Source organism: Corvus moneduloides, chromosome Z, assembly GCF_009650955.1.
Source record: "Corvus moneduloides isolate bCorMon1 chromosome Z, bCorMon1.pri, whole genome shotgun sequence".
NCBI lineage: Eukaryota > Metazoa > Chordata > Aves > Passeriformes > Corvidae > Corvus > Corvus moneduloides.
The window spans coordinates 41973008-41996746 of record NC_045511.1 but is presented as its reverse complement, the minus strand read 5'-3'; the positions used below and the strand labels follow the sequence as shown (position 1 = coordinate 41996746).

The 23739-nt window shown below is 38.6% G+C and overlaps 1 protein-coding gene and 1 long non-coding RNA gene across 13 annotated transcripts in view; one reads left to right on the top strand and one right to left on the bottom strand.

The window, feature by feature from the left end:
- Nucleotides 1–18583, bottom strand: part of PRUNE2 (prune homolog 2 with BCH domain) — a 137498-nt gene extending 118915 nt beyond the window's left edge. For all 12 annotated transcript variants that reach the window (XR_004237387.1, XM_032095531.1, XM_032095527.1 and 9 more), the window contains exon 1: nt 18473–18583. Coding sequence is in view for 11 of the 12 variants with exons in the window: in XM_032095531.1 (XP_031951422.1) it covers nt 18473–18508 (36 nt within the window). In the remaining variant the exon portion in view is untranslated. The remainder of the gene's footprint in view (nt 1–18472) is intronic.
- A 133-nt stretch (nt 18584–18716) lies between these two features.
- Nucleotides 18717–22810, top strand: LOC116438396. The gene is made up of 3 exons (XR_004237715.1): nt 18717–18967; nt 19887–20010; nt 22341–22810. It is a non-coding gene; the product is annotated as an uncharacterized LOC116438396 (long non-coding RNA).
- Nucleotides 22811–23739: the final 929 nt, after the last annotated feature.

Genomic DNA, 23739 nt, shown 5'->3' with positions numbered 1-23739 from the left:
TATGATACAAATGCAGTCAGCATTTTCCATACCATATGCTTGTAAATGTTATTCTGCAGGGAACCAATTAAAACTATGGAAAATTTGGAACACAGACATATGGAACAAAACAAAGCAACTTATCTTGTCACCATGGTGCTTGCTCAGTACATCGATTAGGGAATGGTGATATTATAGGACAAACAAATGTCACTTTAATTAAAGTATGCTGAAAGGCAATATACAACAGTAATCTAAAACATTAGTTTTTGCTGTGCTGATGTTAGTTTTCCTTCTCATTAGATAAAACAGGTAAAATACCCTCCTGAGCAGGAAAAAAAAAAAAATAAATCCACAAATATTCCTATTTGAAGTAATGCAACACTAGTCCTAATTTACTGAAAAACTTCCTCTTTTAACATCAATGAGAAAAAGGTAGGAAACTGAAACAGAATGTTTGGGTTTCAGGAAAAACATTTAAAATACTGCTAAGCATATAGGATTTTTCAGGGAAAAATAAGTTTAAGCAGGGACTTATAAGTTTTTCTGTTAAAATTCTGTGCATCAGGGAAAATAGTGAATCTAATCCTTGTACTTGTCTAGCACAATTGACAATGTAAAAATAATAAAAGAACTGGAAGAAATAACAATCACTTTAAAGCAAAAAGTTATCAGGAGGCAGAATCATGGTTACCTCATTGCCAAGGAAATTTGGGAAAGATCTATAGGAGGAAATATGCTCAAACTTGCATTTCCCATTCCTTCTTCCACTTAAGAGTTCAGCACTGCAGTAGATAAGGTCCCACAAGGCACCACAGTGCCCATTAAAAAGATTACCAAAAAGATTAAGAACCTTGAGGTTACATATTTGGGTAAGACTCCTGTCTTATTACTCTTGTATTGTGCCAATGACACCTTGAACTGGCATACAGATGATGATACTGCAAACAATATTTATGATGATGATTATTTTCCCTCTGAAACACATCTCCACTTCACATTACTTTGTCTCGACATAGAATATATGTGTAACTGAGCCATGTTTTTAATTTAATGTACTAGAACAAGTGGTACAGAGGGGAAAAAAAAAAGGAATTAAGTTAATTCTGCAGTCATCAAGTAATGTTCCAGCACAGACAAGATCTGTCAAGAACCTCAATACAATAAACAGATCTTCCCCATATAGAATTATAGTTAGTGACAATTGTCACTAACTACAAAAAATCCCCACTTTGAATGGAGGGAAAACTACATTAATGGTAAGTAGGATATTGATTGCACAAACTCTTATCTACAGCAGTAGTTCAATTTCATCTCCTAAAAGGTATGTTATAGAGTGTTGAACCACAGAACTAGAGAGTATACAGTTTTAGAAATTATCTTTATGGTAAGCATATCAACTTCTGCTTTAAAAGTATGGAAAATATTACACACAACCATTTAAAGTGTAATTACAAAGTAAACTAAAGCACTGTTTGTATTATAAAGCTTTAAAACTATTTTTTAAGGGTATCACATTATTTCAGTTAACAAAATCTGGTAAGCACTAACATAATATAACAGCAACAAACACAACTATAAGGGGTTTTTTAAATTTAAGATTTGGCTCAGTTTCATTAATTTTGATTAAGGTTTTCACAATGTATTATTTCAGATTTTATTACAGAGAAGGAAACAGGAGATATAAATTGACAAATTCACATATGAAGAGACATTAATGACTGATTAAGACATCAGCCTCAATGATTTTTGCTGAATCCTCTTACTTAACACCAAAATGGGTAATTCATCATCCCTGGCAAATCTGCTGCCCTAGCTAATTCAAAAGACAAGAAATATTTTAAAAAGAAAATGGAAAAATATGGTTAAAACAAGCAAAATAAATTACATGAATAGTTCAACTTTTACCTTTCAGTATCTCCTAGTTTTGTACTGAAGACACTTTCATGTATTTTTCATCTATGAAAAACAGTGATATCTGTGCCCTCCCTCACAGAGGGGCTTGCTAGATTCTCTTTAACAGTCCAGGTCTTGGTTTCAAACTGAAGAGCATACTGTTGGGAAAAGCAATCTCCATGGATTTCTGTGCCTACTGTGGTTAAGAAGAAACGGTCCAAAGGTAAGGAGAAGTAAGTATGCTAGCAAAGAACAATCTTTTTCTCAGGCTTACCTTACTTCCACTAAAACACAGAGCTCAAAACTTGCTTAAACTCTGATTCTGAATGTAAAAAAATCCAAGGTACAACATCCTTCCTAGGTCTCACGTCTCTGGGAGTGCGGGGGAAAAAATCCTCAACCAACAAAAAAAAAAAAAAAAAGGAAAAAAAAAAAGGCATAAAAGTACAAAAAAACACAAACAAAAAGCCAACACAAAACAAAAAATACCCGAACAAAAAAACTACAAATAAGCAAACAAAAACAAAACAAAACAAAAATCACACCAAAAAAACCCCACAACCCCCCCCTCCAAAAACTCACAAACAAAAACAAAAACAAAAAAACCCTTATGTCCATAAAAGGGACATATACAAGCCAAAATATGCTCACAGCATCCAGGCCTAGATTTTCCTACTGGTAAACTCTGAGGACACTGGTAGGGCATCTAGAACTGTAATTCGACCTCACCTCACTGATGAGCAACACAACTTACTCCAACTCACAGACATGCATTTTGTGCCAATAAGACAATTCCTGTATTTTTAGTTATAAGAATGCTACAAAGCATTAACTAAAATTTCTCTGTATCCTCAAGGTGTTTAAGGTGTTAAAGGGATTCACTGCCCTTGGAAATACTGACAAGCATCCAGATAAACACTTGTCAGAAGAGGAACAGTGGTAACATTAGAAACTGGTGATGATTTCACAGCTTTGCAGTGTAAGGTCACTCTCTGCTCCCAGTCTGATATTCTTTTAGCTTATTATTCCTGCTTAGTTAATTGCATACATCTCAGCAGATCAGAGGACCATTACACAGTATTTTGCATAACATAAGTATTTTGCACTGAAAGAACAAATGGAGTAACTACATGTAGCTTTCTTTCCCTTATATGGGAAGCATATACTAGCCTTGTACTGCTGTTGAAAGGCTATTTGTTCAGCATTAATGGAATTAGGAAAGTCTATGAAAAATAAACAAACCATAATTCTTTCATTTCTTTTACCAGCTAAGTAGAACAATAATTTTTGTTAGCATCGGCCAAAGAGGACATGGTATAATGGCAATATAATTATATGCAGTCATATTTGAACATTTAATCCCTAGCTGTAGAAGTACATACATATAAGCACCAACATATATATTACCACTCCAGAATAAAAAAAGCATGTCATGTCATTAAAACAGACATACTGACTTAAAAGATATTTGAGATACTCTACTACAAGATATTAGTAAGCTGTTTAAATTTATAGGAACCTACAGAGGATTTATGATTTGAGACATCTATTACACACAGCAATGTATGAGAAGCAAATATTGAGAATGAGATCTACTTACAAAAATAAAAATAGATTGCTATGCCTGTCTGAGGAGAGCCATGAAAATCTGCTGAAATCAAATAAATTTTGCACTCCTGTGATTTAAAGCCCAGCCTTACAAATACCTTGTAATGATGTCCATTAATTTGGGGAACCAATATGTTAACAATTATAGTAGTTAGTATCACGATTAGCATCAAAATTAGAAGTTTAAATTGTATTTAATTTTTTCCTTAAAACAAGCCTGTAAGATATACAAATATCGACATATAGCCATGTTTTAACAAAAACATTACTTAAATTACCTGTTTTGTTATGAAGGGTATACTGTGAAGCGTTTGGGCTGTCTAATATTCTTAACATAACATTAGCGAGAAAATCTGCAGTTCTTACTCCGCTGACAGTTAGTCTGTGAAGTCAATGTGATACAAAACTATAGCTGTACTTAACAATAAGATGAAACTCAAAATGCCATTTAAAAATGCACAGCACAAGGAAAGTTCATAACACGGTTAAATGAAATCTACACCTAACTGCTCCTCATAAGGGAATTCTCTTTGCAGCATAAAATGTTGGGTTTTTAATGCTTCAGCATAAAAAACAACATTCCAGAGAATGCAGGAGAAAATATTTAATTAATTAATTTACAAAATTACAAGAATATTTAATAATATATAACACCTCAGAAAAAAACTGCCATCAGTTTTGGATGCCTTTGGATATATGAATACTTCAGAAACAGTATGAATAGTATTGAATAGATATGAATACTTTGAAAATAGTAGGACACAGAAGACAGATACCAGTGCTAAGTAATTCCTTCATCCATCTTGGCTAAGTGATACTAAGAGAGTGACAGTACCCAAAAATTAAACTAATGGAGTCTCAGTATAAACATCTGAAAGGCAAAAAGGGAAAGGGGAAAAAGGGAAAGGGGAAAAAGGGAAAGGGGAAAAAGGGAAAGGGGAAAAAGGGAAAGGGGAAAAAGGGAAAGGGGAAAAAGGGAAAGGGGAAAAAGGGAAAGGGGAAAAAGTATTAGGTGCTGCACGACAGGCCACCCTGTCAAAAATAGAAATAACATTGTGGTTCAGCATGACTTTCTTCAGAAACAATAGAAAAATCTTTTTTCCACGGATTACTCAGCAGGGGAAGATATGGGCACCAAAGATGAGAGAGAGAGGAAAACTCCTCTCTGTGTGACTGGAAACACCCTATTTTCAACTGACATTTGATTCCCTTGATTTACACTGTTCTCTGGCCTCCCAGTACAACGATCTAATTTATGCAGGTGTTTGTGTAAGAGCTAACCAGGAAAAAGACCTAGCTACTGAAGCTCAGTGGGTCTGAGCTATTTTAAACTTTATGCATGTTGATTCATATTAATTAAATGCCCTCAGAAACATTTGCAATTATGGAAAGTTGGGACACTCTGTAACAAAAGTAACCAAAAATTGCAGACAAAGAATGTAAATGTAGAGAAAATAAGTTTCCATGATTCAAGTTAAGTTTGCGAGTTTATTTAGACTTTTAACAGAATAAGAAATTAAATAGGACACTTCTGCTTTTAATAAATACGACCATTCTACTTTCACTTTTGTCTTTTGGTAGGTTTAGATCTATTAGTTGGTATGGAGGTTTGTTTTGCGGGAGAAAAAGTGTATAGGGATATTTCTGCTGGAGTTTTTTGTTGTGGTTGGAGGTTTCTTTGGTTGGTTGTTTTTTGTTTGTTGGGGGATTTTTTTGTGTAAGTGTATCATACTCAGTCCCTGGCCTGGACCCTGTCTTACTCAGCAATCATGCCAAATAAGGTTCCAGAATCTCCAGCAATCTATTCGTAACTTAAATGTGTCACATCATGCCCTTGTTCAAAATAGTACTTGGTGTTAACGAATAGGGATAGAATGGGGCTTGCAAGTACCCAAGTACTTCTGTAAAGACGCAGAAATGGCAAGAAAATTCCCTTGCCCTGTCTGCTACCTATTTCTACAGACTTCTGTTTATTTTTATTACAGAAGTGGTTTCTAACTCTCAGTGCAGATAACATGCTCTCCTACCACATACCAAACTGATTCACAACAAACTATCACAAAAATGAGTTACTTTCTAAACATTCAGCAGTGTGTAAAGGAGTCCTCAAAACAAATGCTGTGGAGGGTTACTCTTCTGAAAAAAAAAGAAAAAAGGTGTATCTGAATTGGGAAGCAGGCCACTTCTGAGCTTCTCTGGACTGTCACAGATCAACAGACTATTGTGAGGGCTACATCTTTTTAATGTGAAGATAAATAGCCTTTCAGTTATAACTGTGTACAGTCTGAATGACTCCCAGTCACCTGTTCTGTCTATTGCAGCTATGTATTCTGCTGGGATCTCTGAGGGATGGAGCTTATCCTGTCCTTCCTGTTAAAAATGACAAGCCAGTTGAGACTTGAAATGCTTTCTAAAGAATCTGTGATGCTCTGAATGTATCTGTTCATTACACACTTATTAATATCCAGGCTTGGAAACACATGCAAGAGTATATCAAATTATGGCCACAAAGAAAACAGACCTATTTTAGATTTTGTAGAAAAGCTTGAAAAAAATTGTTTACCATACTTCTTTTTGTTTTAAAGGAAGAATTAAAAGCTCTTCATATTTCACAGGATCATAAAATCCTTGAATATTGCAAGCTGGAAGGTATTCATGGGACCATCAAGTCAAACTCCCTGATTCTTGCAGGACTACTCAACACCAAACCAGATGACTAAGATCATCACCCAGACTCTCCTTGAATTCTGAGAGGCTTTGACACTGTGAACACTTCCCTGAGAAGCCTGTTCCAGTGACTGACCACCCCCTCTCTCTCAGCAAAGAATCTTTTCTAATGTCCTGCCTGAACTTCCCCTGACACAGGGTCTTTCCATTTTCTTATGATCTATCGCTGCTCACAAGGAGAGATCAGCAGTTCCCCCGCCACCGCCCTGTCGGGGTCTCACCTCAGCCTTCTCTTCCCTCAAGCTGAGCAAACCAAGTGACCTCAGATATTCCTTGGAAGTCTTGCCCTCAAATTTTTCCTTCACATCAAAGTGAAAATAGAGCATTAACAGTACTTTATTTCTTTAACCCTGTTTCTCAGAAAGGCAAAAGCTATAGCTTGCGATATGGGCATAAGGAAAGCCTAGTTTCCTCCTTTAGAGGTGGAAATTTACCTAAGAGGTCAGTGTTTCTAATACTTACAAAAGATTCCAACTGGACCAGTCTTATTCAATAAGGTCTCTACTCCCATCACATCAGGAATTTTCTTGCCTATCTCAATAATTTCGAGAAACAGACTTCCTAGGGTTTGTGTTTCTCTCTGTGTGTGCAAGTGACAGAGAATGTGAGTGTATAAACAAATCAACTACACAGAAGTGGTAATTTAGTAGTACGGACTAAGTGAAAAGTGCTGAGGCTGAGATGCCAGGTCAGACAACTACACTCAGTGTTTGCAGTTCCCTTCCCTCTTCCTTTTGCTAACACATACAATCTCTTCCTAAAGAATCTACATAGTCACTTGGGAAACCTTAAAATCCAAACCTGTACTTTAAAGTGAGTCCCGCATTCTCACAATGCAAGAGATCTGTAATGGAGATGTTCATGCATCTGAAGCAGATGCTCACACCTTACAATGCCTGGAATTCAATCATCCTCTGAGTTTTCAAATTGGACAGAACATGTCAGACTACTATATCAGCTGCAGTTTCTGATATTGTACTGTGGTTCCAACAATTACACGAAATATAGATGGATAACCCCTTCTGATTTATGGAAGCCAAAAGTAAATTCTGCTCCTACAAACTGCTGTTAATTCAGTATCAGTAATTATTATCTGGTTGGAAGAAAAGCAACTAAATTCTAATCACTACTTAATAGGGCAACTAACTAAGTTGCTTTTGCCACAACATCATAACGTGGCACTGATTTGGGGTCTGAAAATCTGAAATATGCGACAACAAACAAATTCTAACTAGTTTAAAAGGTAAATAATTCAGCACTCAGTTAACAACGGAGGACACATGCAAACAAGCAGAACCAGAAAGATGTAGAATGTCATTTCACATCTCGTTTAGCATCTTTGCTTATTTTCCAGTGCAGCAAAATGCAGAAGCAGACAAGATAATCTGTTTTCTTTAGAAAAGACAGCATGTTGTATGGTGGAAGTGAAAGTGGCAGTTCAGAAACAATCACTTCCCAAAAGGCGAATTTATCCTAAAACACAAGATGTATGAAAGAACATATCTGTACCTCATTCGTTGGCACAGAAGGAAAAGACAAACTACAGTATCACCAGCACTAATGAAGAACCAGAGAATACTTACGCTGCAACGTTCTGGAACTGTTGAATGTTACTGAGTCTATACTAGTTTCACACACACGGTACACCCCTCTACTCTTAAATGCCACATGGCAGTATCACAGTCTGCCTGCTGAGTATTGTACTTGCTGGAAAGAAGAACGAGAAGAGAAAAAAACAGAGCAGAGAGAAAAAATAAAATAAAAATATAAGTATCTCATTACTTCACCCTCTTTGGAAACTACAAAGTTGAGGAGAAAAGGACACAAGAAGGTAAGTCTGCCTGCTCAATGCTGTCTGCATTAAAAGAGAGCATTTTTATATTTAGTGTTCCATTTTTGCATACTGGGGCCACTCTCTTCTGTTTTACCCAGCATAGATATAAACAAGATCTCAGCATTTTCAGTCAAGCAGAGTTCATAGTCTTCATACTTACCTAAATTTAAATAAATATATTTCTTTAGATCAGTTTTTTTCTTTATCAACTGGAACTTTTGTTTTACTTAGAATATGTAAATAGATGAACTTTTCAGACCATGAGATTATAACTGATTCAATTATCAGGGGGGTGGGGGGTGAGGGGGGGAAAGTTGATGACTGCTTTCATTCTTTTTTTAAATGAAGGCTCAACACCTTGGTATTGAGACAGGCTCATACCATACTACAACTATTGCACAAACTTTGCAAAACAGATCAGGCAAAATATCTCTGACCCAGCCTCAGAAATCCCTCTTCCACTGCACAAAAGGTGACAGTTAAAAATTGTGCAATGATCTTTAAAATGTGAACAAATAGCTAACATTACATTATTTAATTCATTTTCACATGTGATCTAAAACAAGGTATGAGCCAGTGTCTCTGGAAATCAAAGACTAGAATTTCAGTCTACACCACTCTCTTACCCCTGGAATGAAGGCTTTAATGCATAGTTATACCATTTCAATCTATGAAACCTTTTTTATTCTTGTTCTAGGACCATCAGTGCTGAAGTTCTAGTGTACGTCAAATTTTCAAGGAAGGGAAGGCATCCCTCACCGTAGCATGGAACTGCCTTTATGTAAGTTTATGCAATTTGCCTTTTAGGACATGCAGAAAGCAAAGAATTGTACAAAACCATCCCATACCTCTTCCTTTGATATACAAAACAAATTTTGTGTAAAAAAGTAGCCAAGTTGCAAAATTTTAAAGCTGGTTGCCACAGCTGCGCAGCTTATCTATCATTAGCCTCTACAGCCCCATCCTGTCACAAAGAGACAAATGCACAGATTTCCTCTAGGGTGGTAGAGAAGAAATATATAATCCTTTACCACAGACCATGCCCTAGTGATACCACTCAGTCTACAAACCCCTCACAGATTGAATGAGTAATTAATCTTGAATTTTAAAAAAAAGTCTGTAATTCAGGTGAACTTGAATTACAATATTTTCGCTAGTCAAAAAATTACCACACCTACTATTTCAACTAAATCGAAAAAGGCCAAGTCTGTCTTTGCAAAAAGGGGAAATTTTATTTGTTTTCTGCACTACAGTTATTTCAATTGAATGGGTAATTGCCATTTTTATGTTAGTTAAATTTAAAAAAATTTTAAAAATCAAAGAAGCACAGAATCAAATACAAAACCATGAGGAGACTGGAAATGAAACAGGAGGTTTAAATCATATCTGGTCTTTTAACATTACAAGGCTATTCACTTCAAACACGTATAAAAGACATGCAGGAACCCAGCAGACTAACCTTTCCAAGATTTCATATAGACCTAAACACCCTCTTGCAGATACAATACTCAGGTACATCACAAAAAGCCACTTGTTCTTCTAAGTAATGTGACTGCTAAGGGTAAATCAAAAAGATTTATCTGTAAGAAAACTAAGTAAACATATATGAAACTTATGCAGACTGCATCCAGGCATTGTCAAAAAATAGTAGTTTATTCTTCCAGCAGGTTAAATCATCACTGTACTCCATCTGACTCAGCTGTAACACTGCCAGGCCTGCAAATGACTTTGACTGAATGTTAAAACCTTTTCTAAGTCAAAGAAAGGCTGCTGAATGAGTCAATTGATTATTTGCCAACTGTCTATATTTAGGACTGTCCCTACAAGTGTTTAAAAGTTTACCATTTATCACTGCTTCAAAAAAAGTCAAATATATTCCAAACAGAGCAATTCCGCTTCTCATCAAAGGGAAGTTCTCCTCTTTCCACCTATCCCACTGCCTCCAGAACAGCATACAATGTTCACCAAGTAGAATATGCCTGTCTCGGTAGCACTCCAGATTCTAAGTCTCCACGTATTTCCAGGATTCATAAGAGCATGATAGTAGCTAAAAAACAATCTAGAGTTTTCTTCTTCCCTACCAGCTCCTCCTTGATCAGGATTTTTTAATCAGTACAATAAAAGTGCAAGGAATTATTTATGGAGAATGATAATATTTATGCTGTGTATCACAATGTAGCATAATGAGATTAACCATTAGGGAAGAGGTCACTACAGCATGATGTTAGTTAGCATGGTTAGTTAGCATCAGGGACTGCATACAGGGCCACTTCCACACAAAAGACTAAATCAAAAACCAAAACTGTGCTGATTAAAAGCAGACATGAACACAGTTATTGCTATCAAAATACAGCAAGATCAAATTTCCTAAGTAGTACAAAACAGGTAAATAATTTCAGGTACACTGCAAAATCTCACTGTGCTTTAGACAGAATTTGTTATAAGGAGGCTTAAAATTAATAAATTGCGGCTAGAAGGAAATGTACAGAAGCAGGTTATGACTGTGCAAGATGGAACTGGGCCAGTGCATTAGGTCTATTAGGTCTATTACACATTATTCAGTTACTGTCAAATGATTAAGTAAACAAGGAAGGAAAACCATCTGACGTCCTCCAGACGTCATCATTTTCTGAAATGTTCTTAATCTTTTCACTGTCCATCCTCTGTCCTTACTGTGCCACAATCTATTTGGATTTCATTAGAACAAATGATACAATACCTGTTGTTAAGGACCTGTTTATCTGTTATTGGGAGCAGACTCCCTTCTTTGCAGAAAAAGAATGTAACAGGAGTGTTACCAAGTCATTTAAATCCTAAGCCTGATCTCCATCAAGACTCCAGGTTGGCAAAGAGGACTTCTGTGCTGCTCCAGTCCTGCCCTTTTCAAACTAAAATCCCACACCTATTCCACATCTTCCCAGCATAAACACAATCATGCAGTCCAACTGAGCACGGTTAAAGCTGAGGTTTTACTCCCTCTCCTTTTACTATGCCTCTCTCTGGGAGTAACATACATCACATATATAAGGGACTAAAGAAAGTATCCGACCTACAACTCCAGCCTGTAATCCTAGCATCATATTCAGTTTAGACACACACACCTTACCTACTGCGAAGTTCTGCAGGCCTGTTCAGCTCATTAATCTTTCCTACCTAACTCAGAGCTAATACTCTGGCTATCATTACCTGATGGTTTAATCACATAAACATTATTTGGCTTCAGCAGATTTAAGCTGGCAGCTTCCACAACCACGCTGTGGAAAGTCTTCCCCTCCCAGCCTGTGGGCTCTGACTCTGCCATATTGGCTCTGCCCATAAAGATCTCTCTCTTCCTGCCCTCCTTGCTCCACTACATTCAAGAAAATGCCTCAACTACATCTTGCTACCTTTTTAAATCCTTCTCTGCTTCATCTGTCATTTCCTATTCAATAATTATGTTTTATCTTCAGACAGTCTATAACAGAGGAATAGAAAGAGTAATCAGGTCATTTCATTTTCTCTGATGTTGTCCTATGCTTAAAGACGTTTCCAAACCTCATCAACTTTCTGGTTTAACTCCTACCCAAAACTGCCCTTTGCTAAAATGCTAACTAATAGGCTAGGAAACATAACAGCAACTATTACCACCATACTACTTCTTTGGATTTATCTACGTCCTCCAATACACCCAACAGACCCTTAGGATAGGAACTGAACCCATTTTTTAGTTAAGTATTTGCATACAATCTAGCACAACAGAATCATGACCACACTTTAATAGTTATGTGATACCCTAGTAAATATCCTACAGCACTGCACTGAAATGCCTTTAGAATTTGTGTGTAGAACAAAGTATAAAGTATGTCAGCTACAACTGCAGTTGATTCAACACCCCGAAAGTTAACCAGAATAGAATTTGGCCTAATCACGTATGATGTGCTTCACTTATCACTGCACCAGAGACTGATGAAGAGCAAGGTATGTAGGTTATTGTTTTAAAATGCTATTTCTATCACCCCAAACAATGAAAATCCATGGGGGAAAAGCCTTTTTAATTCTCATTTTCTGCCATGTTTGTAGTCTGTCAGACTTTAGTGGAACTGTAAAAGGCTATTAAATTACCCATTATATTTTCCTTACCACTACAGGTTGCTTTTTAAAGTAGTTTTACATATGTTCAGCCAATTCATATTTTATTCTGGTTTGCTTATATGCAGAAGCTTTCTCTCCCTCCTCTGGGAAACTGTTTTCCTTGCTAAGAGACCTCATTTTCTGGAAACACTTTCTTTACTAAGCCTCTGCTGACTGTTTTGTAATTTCATATTTATACCTATGTACATGAATGAATGATTCCTTCCTTTCTTTGCATTGCTTCTAGCAACCTCATAGATCCAGACTGCTCTCATGTCTCAGTGTAGCAGTAATTTAATCAAGTTTTATGTTTAGTTCATTTTTTCTCCTTGGAAATCAATTCTTTAAACAATTTTTTTATGATTCCCTGAGTTCTTTTCCCAGTTAAGAAATATTTCTGGTTATGTGGTACCCATAAGATAAGGAAGTATTCTACTTGAAACAACACCATGATGACAAAAACCAGCCCTTTCATATTATTGTAACTGCTCATAACCATGCTTTGCTTAAAAATTTATCTGAGAATTACGTTGGTGCAATGCTTATACTTTTTTTCCTTATTACTAATAAACACTGAGTCTGGTCATGTTTCTTGTACAGATTTAAGTAATAAAAGGTTAATCAGCTGTAATACTCCCATTCTTCAACCTTCTTAGGTGTATATACAACTTCTAAATCTGAGTTTTCCAACTGGAGTCAATATCATTACTCATACTCTTTAATTCTTACATAGTGTAAGTGCCTTGCTAAGTGGAGCCAAGTCCCTCGTGTGCTGCTGGATGAATGCAAAGAAGATACATGTGAGGGTAAGACTTGATTCTTTGTATTAATGCTTGAAAGCTTTTTTACTCCTCAGCTTGCAGAAGTTCAGTTTCTGGGAAAAGAACTTCTGCTTCACTGCTGTAATGTCTCTCACTTCCCATAAAGCCAAAACTTTATTCCAGCTCAATAAAATATTATTTTCAAAGTAACCACTGCCTACTATTGATAAGAAAACTCCAGATAGGAAAATAAGAGGCAATATGAATAAACATGTAAGTGACTCAGCTTGTTTTTAAACTGCGGTCACATAAATCTACTCAAGTCATGCCATCATCACTAACTGTTCTTTGAGCTTCTTTGCCTCAGAAACAAGCACAACATTCATTTTTCATATCTATCAAAGCAGTGCCTTAAAAGCCTTTTTTACTGTTCTCAAGGGCATCTCCCTGGTCAAGGGTCTGGCCCTCAGTCTGGAAAATGTCCAGTCACACAGTCCAATATTTCTTTGGGCACACTTGGCTGGGGTTGTAATTCCCCGTTTGTCCAGTGTGTTACCCTGCCAGGTGTAACACTGGTGTAGCATCATGATCTCTTTTCTTGTATCAGCAAGGGATTAAAAGAACTTCAATTTTTAGAAGGTTTGGGGTTTTTTTTCCCAAATACTGTTAACTGCTGAAGATGACATAGCATTTAGAAACATCATTTCCCCAGCTAATCTGCTATTCTCTGCAGGAGGAGGACCATCTTTCAATTACTAGTTTAAAGCAGTTTGCTGCAGTATGTGGTTATCTCAGTACCATCAGCACATTAAGCCTTTCTGGGGCTCATTCTGTTCCCTGACTTCCCTGAAGCCAGCATACAAAGCATTAGGCTCTCCATTAGGCACAGACCTAAAGCCAGGGAAAAAGCATTCTCTGCCAGTCCTTGTCTCAGCATCTCCCTGAGGCAATTCTATTTTTCTTTTTTTTAAATTCTTACAGCTTCTTTCTTGACAGATGCCCTTGATTTAACTTCTCACAGTCATTCCACATCACTGCAACAGTCTGAAGCACATAAGGTTACTTGAAAAATACCTAATTTAAGTACCTTCTTCAGTACACAGTATTCCGCATCTGAGAATTACTGAAGAAATAGTTCTGAATGTTTAGTTCTCTATTTAATTGACTTTAACATCTTGATAATCACTTTGATAATAATTTTGAAGTTACATCACTGAAACCTTAAACTTTTGATTTGTTTTCCTGAATAAATTATACAAAATTATGTATTCACTCCTCATAATCTTCTCCAACTGGATGGAGCTTGCCCGTACCTGAAAGAGTCTAATCCAGAGAGATTAATAACATACTATACTGGGGAAAAGACAGTGTTTGTGAAGTATGACATTTCTGTACAAAATTGTTTAAAGTTCATTAAAGTTCTTGAATAATTCAGTAAGCATGCAGAGGACAAGCAAGTAAATGCTTGTATCTGGATCTTCCAAAATACTACTGAAAAGTTTCCTAGAGGCCAATAAAGAAACAAAATCACCAAAAAAAAAAGGGGTGTCGTCCTTTCATGACATACTACAGAATTAAAAGTTAAGGAAAAAAGGACAGGAACAAATGGTCAGCTTTTCAATGAAGAAAAAATAACCATGAAGGATTCTCCACAAAGATATGTGCTGGGATATGTACTGTTTCTCATATCCATAAATAATAAATAATATTACTTCCAGTAGGACAGGCAGGCAAATAATGAAGTGGAAAAAGCTTCAGACAATACCAGATTATTTAGGAGGGTCAAATCTTTAACTGGCTACAGGAACTGCAGAACGGACTCATGACACTGAGGGACTAGGGAATAAAACAGTAACTGGAAATGAGAGCCAAGAAGTGCAGGCTAGGGAAAATGTGAGAAAACAACCGATCTTCATTTTTAACTGTATTGAGGTGCTGTACACTGTCAGATGAACTTTAAAATAGGTATTACTAAGCAGCAAAAACATCATGCATGCATTTTACATGATACTCTGAAAGCATCAGAAAAATGCCTTCTGACAGTAAAACAGAATAAGTAGGATAGCAGAACCCTTACGAAAATGGAAAAAAAAAGAGAAGTCATTATACTACTGTCAGTATTTTATGCTGTCATGACTTAAACCTGACAGGTGGTTCTGGGCTCCACAGCTTTCAAACTGTTAAATAAAATCTTCAGAGTAAGGGCAGAGTGATAGAATTATGCTCCTGCATGAAGGGGCAGTAGAAAACCTTAGCTTGGAAATGCCTGAAAGAAGACAAGGAGGATATGGTAACACTTAACTAAAGACCAGAGAGAAAGTGAAATAAAAATATTCACTCAGGTAGAAGAATCATGGAACACACATTAAAATTGTCAGGCAATTTAAAGCAAACAAAGAGGGATATTGTCCCCCTCACACAAAGCACATGATAAAACTGTAAAACTCACTGTCTCAGGGATTTTGTTGAAGCCAAAGCATAAAAAAACCCAAGCACATGACGTAGCCAAATGTGTGGAAGATGGTTCTAGCTGTGGCTAACATGTTAGTTCAGCTGTACATTTTGATCTAAGTTTTCAGCACCTCATCAGCCTGTGTATTCCACTGTTTATAATCCCCCACTAGACAAGACAGAACAGTTTAGAAGGACCTTTGGTCTCATCTAGTCTCACCTATTCTCGCATTAGTACTAGACTTACAAAACACGGAGAAAGACCTGCAGAACTGAACCATAAATGTGACAAAACGTGAGTACACGATTTCTTGTATCCTGACATATATTGCCTTCTAAAATTTTTCCTCCTTGGTTTTACACAGATTATACGTAACAACTTTAAAGATTCATTCTGAAAATTAATGAGGATGTTTTACAGTTGACAAGCCACAAAAGCAAAATTCATTGTTCTTTGGAAGAATAGTCTAGTTGAGACTTTAGTATTAATAGATAATACACAGAGAATTTTCCTCTCTAACAATCAATGAAGGTACACAATACAAAGTCTTAGAAAACAAAAAACAGCCATGTCCTTTGTGCAGCATACTCTGAGGCTATAATTTGTTCCATGCGGATAAACAGCCTTGATTAATGTTGTGGCTGGATCCAGACCCAAATGAATGACGAAGCACTTCCAGTAACAGGTTCCCCTGCACAGTCTGGAGCAATTGTTCCTCTGGAGAAAATTTTCCTTTATTCATTCCGAGTAGCAATCATGTAGTCAGTGCACGGTAATCTGTTTAACCTAACAGGAATATCTGTGGTGTGAAATACCAGCACTGTGAGATTGGCATCACCAGGCCTTTTACCATCTTCCACAGATATGGCTGCAGCAGCACAACACACAGCAGCTCCTTTGCCCTTAGTCATTCACCCATTTCCCTGCACAGCTTTACCTTACATCAGTGTCAAAACAAAGACTGCTCACTGTTTGGCGTCAACTCAGCCTATGGCTACCAGCTGAGAAAGATTCCCCACAAAAAACCTGACGAAGCCGAAAGGAAAACACATCATTAGCCTTTCATGTTGCAGAATGCAAATCTTGAATTTCTCCGAGTTATCCTTTTCAGGCCACTGTAGTACAAAGTAAACTGGCAAATTGCAGTCAACCTATAAGATGCATAGATCTGTTCTGACCTGAACACTCCGGTGCTCAGATGCCTCTTCTTCCCCAGCCATGCTCAGCTGACATGCCCATACAAGGACACATCAGTCAGAAAGACACTCTCCCCCCACTATACCACTCCTGGAGAGGAGACCTCCTCCAAAACATGCCTTTTCCTCCCATGATTCTGAAAGTACAAAGAGAATTCTGCATTTCTTTTGAAAACCCACATTACAGGAATATAAAGGGATGTGCTCTTGTGGTGTGTTCAGTTGCTGTTCAGTTGCTCCCCGCTTCATCTAATTGAAACAAAAAATATTATCTGTTCTCCGTTTTTAATGGGCCTCTTCAGATTCTGGTTTTCTAGACAACTCCTTTCTGATCATCAACAGCTATTCAGAAAGATTAGTGCAATATTTGCTTTTACAGATAAACAAATTGTTTTTACTGCTCGCCATTTACTAATGGGAAGCACTATCATTGCATAATTAATGTCTATTAAGTAAGACTACCTATGATGTACTTGAGCAAAAAGTTTGTCAAAACCACCAGCATCTCCATCTCAAATTTTGCAATATATGAAATGCTAATGTGAAAAATGTATTAAGGATTTGTAACTGCACAGTGCAGTATCTTTTAAGAGGGCCAAAAGAGTGCTTATGTGAAAACATAAGGGAAATACTTTAAAATCTCCTAAAAATGCATTGTGAAACAACTTAGTTGGCATGTGACGAGAATGACACACTTCATGTTTATTTACCCTTCATATCTGCCAACACAGTTAAATATTAAGGAAGCCACCAAGGGATTAATTCTCTCATCTCTTTCTCCAGTCCTCTAAAACATTACTTAGTTCTCTGATTTCCAATAATGCATGACAAGAAGGGATAGTATAATAAATCATCTTTTACAAATCATTTTAGATACAGAACCATGTCTATCGGAGAAAGACCATCTTGGGTTCATGATTGCTCCCTCTCCAGACAGTCTTAACAGGTCTATGAAACTGGTAAAGCCCTACAAGTAGCAAGTACCCAAAAACACAGGATAAAACAAGCAGACGTGGGATAAACCCTGTAGTACTCCTATAACTGAACGCATTTCTTAGAGCAGGGATAGCTAGTGGGCATGTAGGCTACACATGAAAGGTAAGAAGTCAGTAAAACCGAGTTTTGCAGAGAAAATAAAAATGGAAAACAACTTAGCCATGTTGGCCTAAGACCATCCCAGTCTTAAAAACATCCTACTTTTGCACTGCACATAACAGGGAAAACAGCACACACTGTCTGGGGTAGACTGACAGTCACTATAAACAAAATAAATACACTGCGGTTTCAGCATAGCCCTACCAACAAGTCGTTTGAGAACAGGATCTATATACCTCTGTGATTCCTAAGACAGTATTAATTACCTATGACAACCGAGACACAGTTGTGATGCTGAACCTTGATAATCTTTGCATATTGCTCAGTTATTTAATGTCTTGCCAATCCAGACTTATTCCCAACTGCAAGTGTCATTCAGACCACAGAAGAAGTACTTCTTCAGCCACTTCACATACCATTCCCCCCCCCTCCCTTCAACTATGCAACTTGATGCATCTTAAAGTCTCAAGAAACGTGCCAATAATCCCAAAACGGCATGCTGACACCCCCCACAATGCCTGTCAGATACGGGCTCGTGGGTTCCTGAAGCAGAGGGTTACTCAGCAGTTACTAGAGAGCAGCAAGACGTGAGAAGAAAACGCACCCCTAAAACACGCCGCAGCCCCAGCCGCTGCGAAGGTCACCAGCCCCATCCTCTCCCCGCCGCCCGCCCGGGAGGACGACAGCACTACCCCGAGAAGTTTCGGAGAGCACCCGCGGCCGCCGCACCCGGGGCTGCGGAGACGAGGCCGATGGCTGCAGTCACCGGCAAGTCGGCCGAAGTCCCGCGCCCGCTGCCCCCGCCGTGACTCACCAGCCTGGACTGGGCGCGCTGCAGGAACTCCTCCATGGCGCCGGCGGGCCGGCCGGGCACAGGGCAGGAGCCCGGCTGGGCTGCCCGCACGGCGCTGCCCGCTCGGCGCTGCCCGCTGCCCGCTCCCCGCCCCGGCTCCCCGCTCCCCGCCCCGGCTCCCCGCTCCCCGCCCCGGCTCCCCGCTCCCCGCCGTGCTGCGGAGCGCCCGCCCCGCCCCGCCCTGCCCGCCGCGGGCGCTGACGTCAGCCCGTGCCGCAAGGGCCGGTGCGGAGCCCCGCGGAGCGGCCGCACCGCGGAAGGGCGCGGGACGCGCCTCCTGCACCGCGCGGGGCGCTGAGCCCTGGCGAGCGGCCGGTCGCTTGTGACAAGAATTCCTGAACCAAGTACAGGGCGCGCCCAGACCCGCCCGACGCAGGGGCTCAAAGCAACAGGCGCTGGTTGGTGGCTGCTGCGAGCCCTTGGGCGGCGATATCTCAGTTTCCCATTTCAAGTTTGGTAAGACTCATCCATGGAAAGCTCGAGGGCATTGGGGTCTGAGGCAGTGACCGTTTCGGGGTCCCCTTCCCGTGTTGGCAAAAGGTCTGGAGGGAACCAAGCGGTGGGTTCAAATTGCAAAAGGGCAGGTTAGATTAGATGTTAGGAAAAAAACTCTTCTGAGAGTGGGGAGGCACTGGAACAGGTTACCTAGGGAAGCTGCAGATGCCCCTTCGTTGGAGGGGTTCAAGACCAGTTTGGATGGGGCTCTGAGCAACCTGGTTTAGTGGAAGGTGTCCCTGCCCATGGCTGGGGGATTGGAACTAGATGTTCTTTAAGGTCCCTTCCCTCAAACTGTTCTATGGTTCTAGGATTCTGTGTTTCACAGTCAAGCCTCAATAAGCCCTGCTGTGTACCTCAGACCTAGGATTCTTTCTAAATATATTGCCCATAGTCACATATTATGTATATATTCAATTGAACAGCTCCCAGTGGAGCCTCCTAGGCTAGAGTCCACTTTGTAGAAAAATAAAGAGAAGTGTTGAAGAATTTGAGTCCAGGACTATAGAAGTCAATGGGAGGTCATGCAATGAGTGTAGAGTAAACCAGAAAATGAACTGTAGGGTTTGCAGCATCTCCAGTGCTCTCACACCACTAGTATTCACCAGTGAGAAGTTTTTTCCCACTCTAAATAACTAACCTGGATAGTGCAGATTTATTATTCCGATCAAGTTGTACCTCACTGAGGAGTCAGTGATAACTAATTGTTAATAAATTCAGTGCTATGTGATCTGGGATTTTTCTCTCGTGTATTTTTTTGCAGCTCATTGAAGATATTACTGTAAGAGCTAAAAGCTCTTGCTTCCTTATTAACGAACTTTTTCTGACAATTGTAATTTACTCTCATTTGATTTGTTAATTCTTCCATGATATCTTGCAGTCCTGGTACTGTGTTTCCTGCCATAATCAATCTGCTCTGCCTAGTCATATGTTCCAGTTGGGAATTGTTCTGGGGAACAAAAAAATAAACCTTAATCTGTATCATAACCATCTAAAACTGAAAGGTAAATCTTCATTAAAATATTTGCGTAGACAAATTACATGAAGCAAGCTACTCTAAATGACAGTGTTCTACAGGAAAAAGATAATCCTGTTACATTTACTGGAACATTTCTTCTTCTGAAATGCATTAGTGTGTTTGTACATTAATGTGTTTCAGGACTCTGTCTGATTTTGGATTTTCTGGTTGCTGTTCTATAGAAAAGTATGTCTCCTGAAAGGTTACAGGTTTTGCACAACATACTCTCATAACTTGAAATTGAAGTATTACAATACAGAAATTGCTGTGTAACTTGGTATGCAGAGTTGAGGTCTACTAGGAATGTATTGCCAAGTAAGAAAACAATATGCCCTGCACCAAAAAAGGGAGTAAAGTATATATTTCACTTCAGTAAAGTCTGCAAAACAACTAAAATTAAAAAATCCAGCTAGCTACATGAGCTAAACTGAAGTTTTGAAAATTGGTGCTTAAAAGGGTCATTTTTGATGCATACATATTAAAAAAGAAAAAAGAGAGAACAGCAAATAGTTGAAGAATAAAAAAGCTGAATTTGCTAAACAGGCAGCAAAGTTCTTATGCCTCATACCAAAAAGCACACTTACTCTCATACACTGTAAATAAAATGTGTTGACTAATCACTTCTTTGTACATCCGCTGAATACATCTGTGCATGTAAATATACCTCTACATTGTAGTATCCGAGTTGTCCTTCACTGAATCTAGAAGAACCAGGGGTCTCCATATTGGATTTCCAGAGATGGCCTCAGTACAGCTGCATTGAAAACAAAATAGAGTGCACCTGAGCTCCCTGAGAACATTAGCACTAGATAGCTTTTGAAGCTGCTTTTTAAGTAACTTGTTTACCTCCATAATTATTGTATGAGTTAGATATTGATAATTAATTATTTATATCCTATTGTGCAAAACCATGGACAGAGTACCAATCTTTGTATCTTTGTATCTGTTTAATATTTAATAGAAATTCCTAAGCCTTATTCTCCTCTTTTATACCCCACTTGTAGCCACTAATTTGCTTCCACTTTACTGAAGCTTAAATTAGAGATGAATCTGGACACAGATTATTTTTTATCCTTTTTCCTAAAGTAGCTAAAACCAGTTCACAGTCATCCAGAAGCTCTTCCTAAGGTGTGTTCTTTATTTGATGCATGTAACTTACCTCCTTATGAAGTCAGTGGGAATCATGTATGTGTCCCAAAGTGAAAATTTGCTCAATTATCTCATTCATAGAATCAAATTACTGAAAAATAGGCTTGTTGAGCAGTACTTGTTTATAAGCACTTTTGCAATACCTCTTGTCACATTGAAGAGATTTAGCCTGTGAACTGAAAGTTCTGCTTTGTATGTCTTTGTTATTTTGAAAATGTAAACACAAATAATGTCATACTTATTCAGAGGATGGTTTGGGAATGAATGCTTCTCTATTCACATGGCAAAGGAAAAGTTCATTTTTTAGTTTCAGCCATTATTCAAGCATGTGTGAAAATAGGATTACTTTGCTGTCTTTTTACTGTGTCCTAAAAACCCCTGTAACTCTAGTAATGATGATCAATGCCTTACACTTCAGGTTCCTCTCATTTTCACTGTGGCCACCCAGAGAAAAGTAATTTGCATGATATAGAAACTATCCTAGTGAAACCTTATCTCCTCATATATACTGTGTGCCACCAATAATACAGACTTTTGTGATATTCCGTAGTTTCTGTGGTTCATATCCATTTTATTTATTCTTCAGGCATACAGTTCAGATCATTCTATTCCATATAATGGAGAAGCAAACCCAGTGATTACATGTTCAATTCTGAGAACAACTCAGAACTGAACTCTGTAACTCATCTTTACAGTTTAGCAAGGAAATAGAAGAGCTGTCATGATACAGCTATCCAGTAGTACAGCATTTCTATCAAAATTGTTTTTATGATAAACACTTCAATAATGTATTAACAATCATTTTCATGTTAAATAAGGCTGACATTCCTATTGCAAGACTTTTTATGCTACCACAGTAAGAATAAATAGTTTCTGCTCGTGGAATGAGAATGTAACATAATCATTTCAATAAAAGAACAGGAAAAGTTCACAGCTCTCAGCTCTTGTAAGAGGATATTATTTAAAAATTTGAAAGGAAAAAGGTAATTTCACAAGTTACTGAAAGAATAATTCTCCAGACAGCCACCCAAAGAAAGAAAAAAGAACAAAGCTGTGTGTAGCAGCAGTAGGCTGAGAGTCATTGGCTTTGGCACTCAAACCATTTTACTTTCAGAGTCTCTATGTTTTCCATGTACATCTATGAAAGCTACAGCTTTTTTCTTACAGAGTTTTACCAACAGGACATGTCCTTAGGAGCACCAGTTATCCAGTTTTCTGTATCAAGCATCTTCACTTCCTATGGTTAGTATTTCCAGTTTTTCATGTTTCAGTTACACTCTTCCCAGAATCATAGGATTGTTTAGGTTGGAAAAGACCCCTGAGATCATCAGGTCCATCTGTTAATCCAGCACCAGTGTTCACCACTAAACCGTGTCTCTAAATGCCATGTCTAACAAGTCTTTTCTCCAGATTAAACAGCCCCAACTCCCTCAGCCACTCCTCATAGGGATCATGCTTCAGACCCTTCTCCGGCTCCGTTGCCCTTCTCTGGACATGCTCCAGCACCTTAATGTCTTTCCTGTAGTGAGTGAGGGGCCCAACACTGGATACAGAATTTGAAGTGAGGCCTCACCAGAGTACAGGGGCGTGACCCCTTTGCTAGTCCTGCTGGCCACACTGTTGCTGATACAGGCCAGGATGCCCGTGGCCTTCTCAGCTACCTAGGCACAGCTGGCTCATATTTAGCTGCTGTCAACCGATAGCCTCAGGTCCTTTTCTGCTGAGCATCTTTCCAGCCACTCTGCCTCCCGTCTGTAGCATTGTTGCACGGGCTTTTTGTGACCCAAGGACAGGACCTGGGACTTTGCCTTATTGAGCCTCATACCACTGGCCTTAAACCATCAATCCAGCCTGTCTAGATCCCTCTGTTGAGTCTCCCTGCCCTCCAGCAGATCAACATTCCCACCCAGCTTGGAGTCATCTGCCAACTGACTGAGGGAGCGCTCAGTCGACCCCTCACCCAAATCATTGATAAATATATTAAATAGAACTGGCCCCGCTACTGAGCCCTGGGGAACACTACTTGTGACTGGTTGCCAGTCACCCTATAAAGACAGACAAAAAGAAACCATTTCAAGTATCAGAATACTCTTCTCCAAACATGAAGACTGTCCATCAACAATGCATAAGACCTCTATGCTGTAAATGCCTCCTGTCTTTCTTTAGTGAAAATGAGCATGAAAGTGGAGGCCATGAACTCACTTTTGGACTTTGGTTTTCCCAATGTAAACCAAGTCCTATTAAGAAATTGTGTTCTCCAAGGGATTACTTTCATTTGTAATCAAATGTGAAACTTTATAACTGGCCCAATTACTTTTGAGGAATATTAGGTATAGAAAAATGAAAATGCCACTGCTTTTTCTGAGGGGTAAAGGAAGAGAAAGAAGCCATACTTGGTTAGGAGATGACTCCTAAAGGTCTGATACATATTTTGTTGAGGTTTTCAAAGACCAAATGCATTGATCGTATTTTAGTTGTGAATAGCACATAATTCCTGTGTTACAACAATTGTCTGTTCTGTTCCTCCATGCAAAACTGAATAAGATACCAGATAATGCATTTTTGA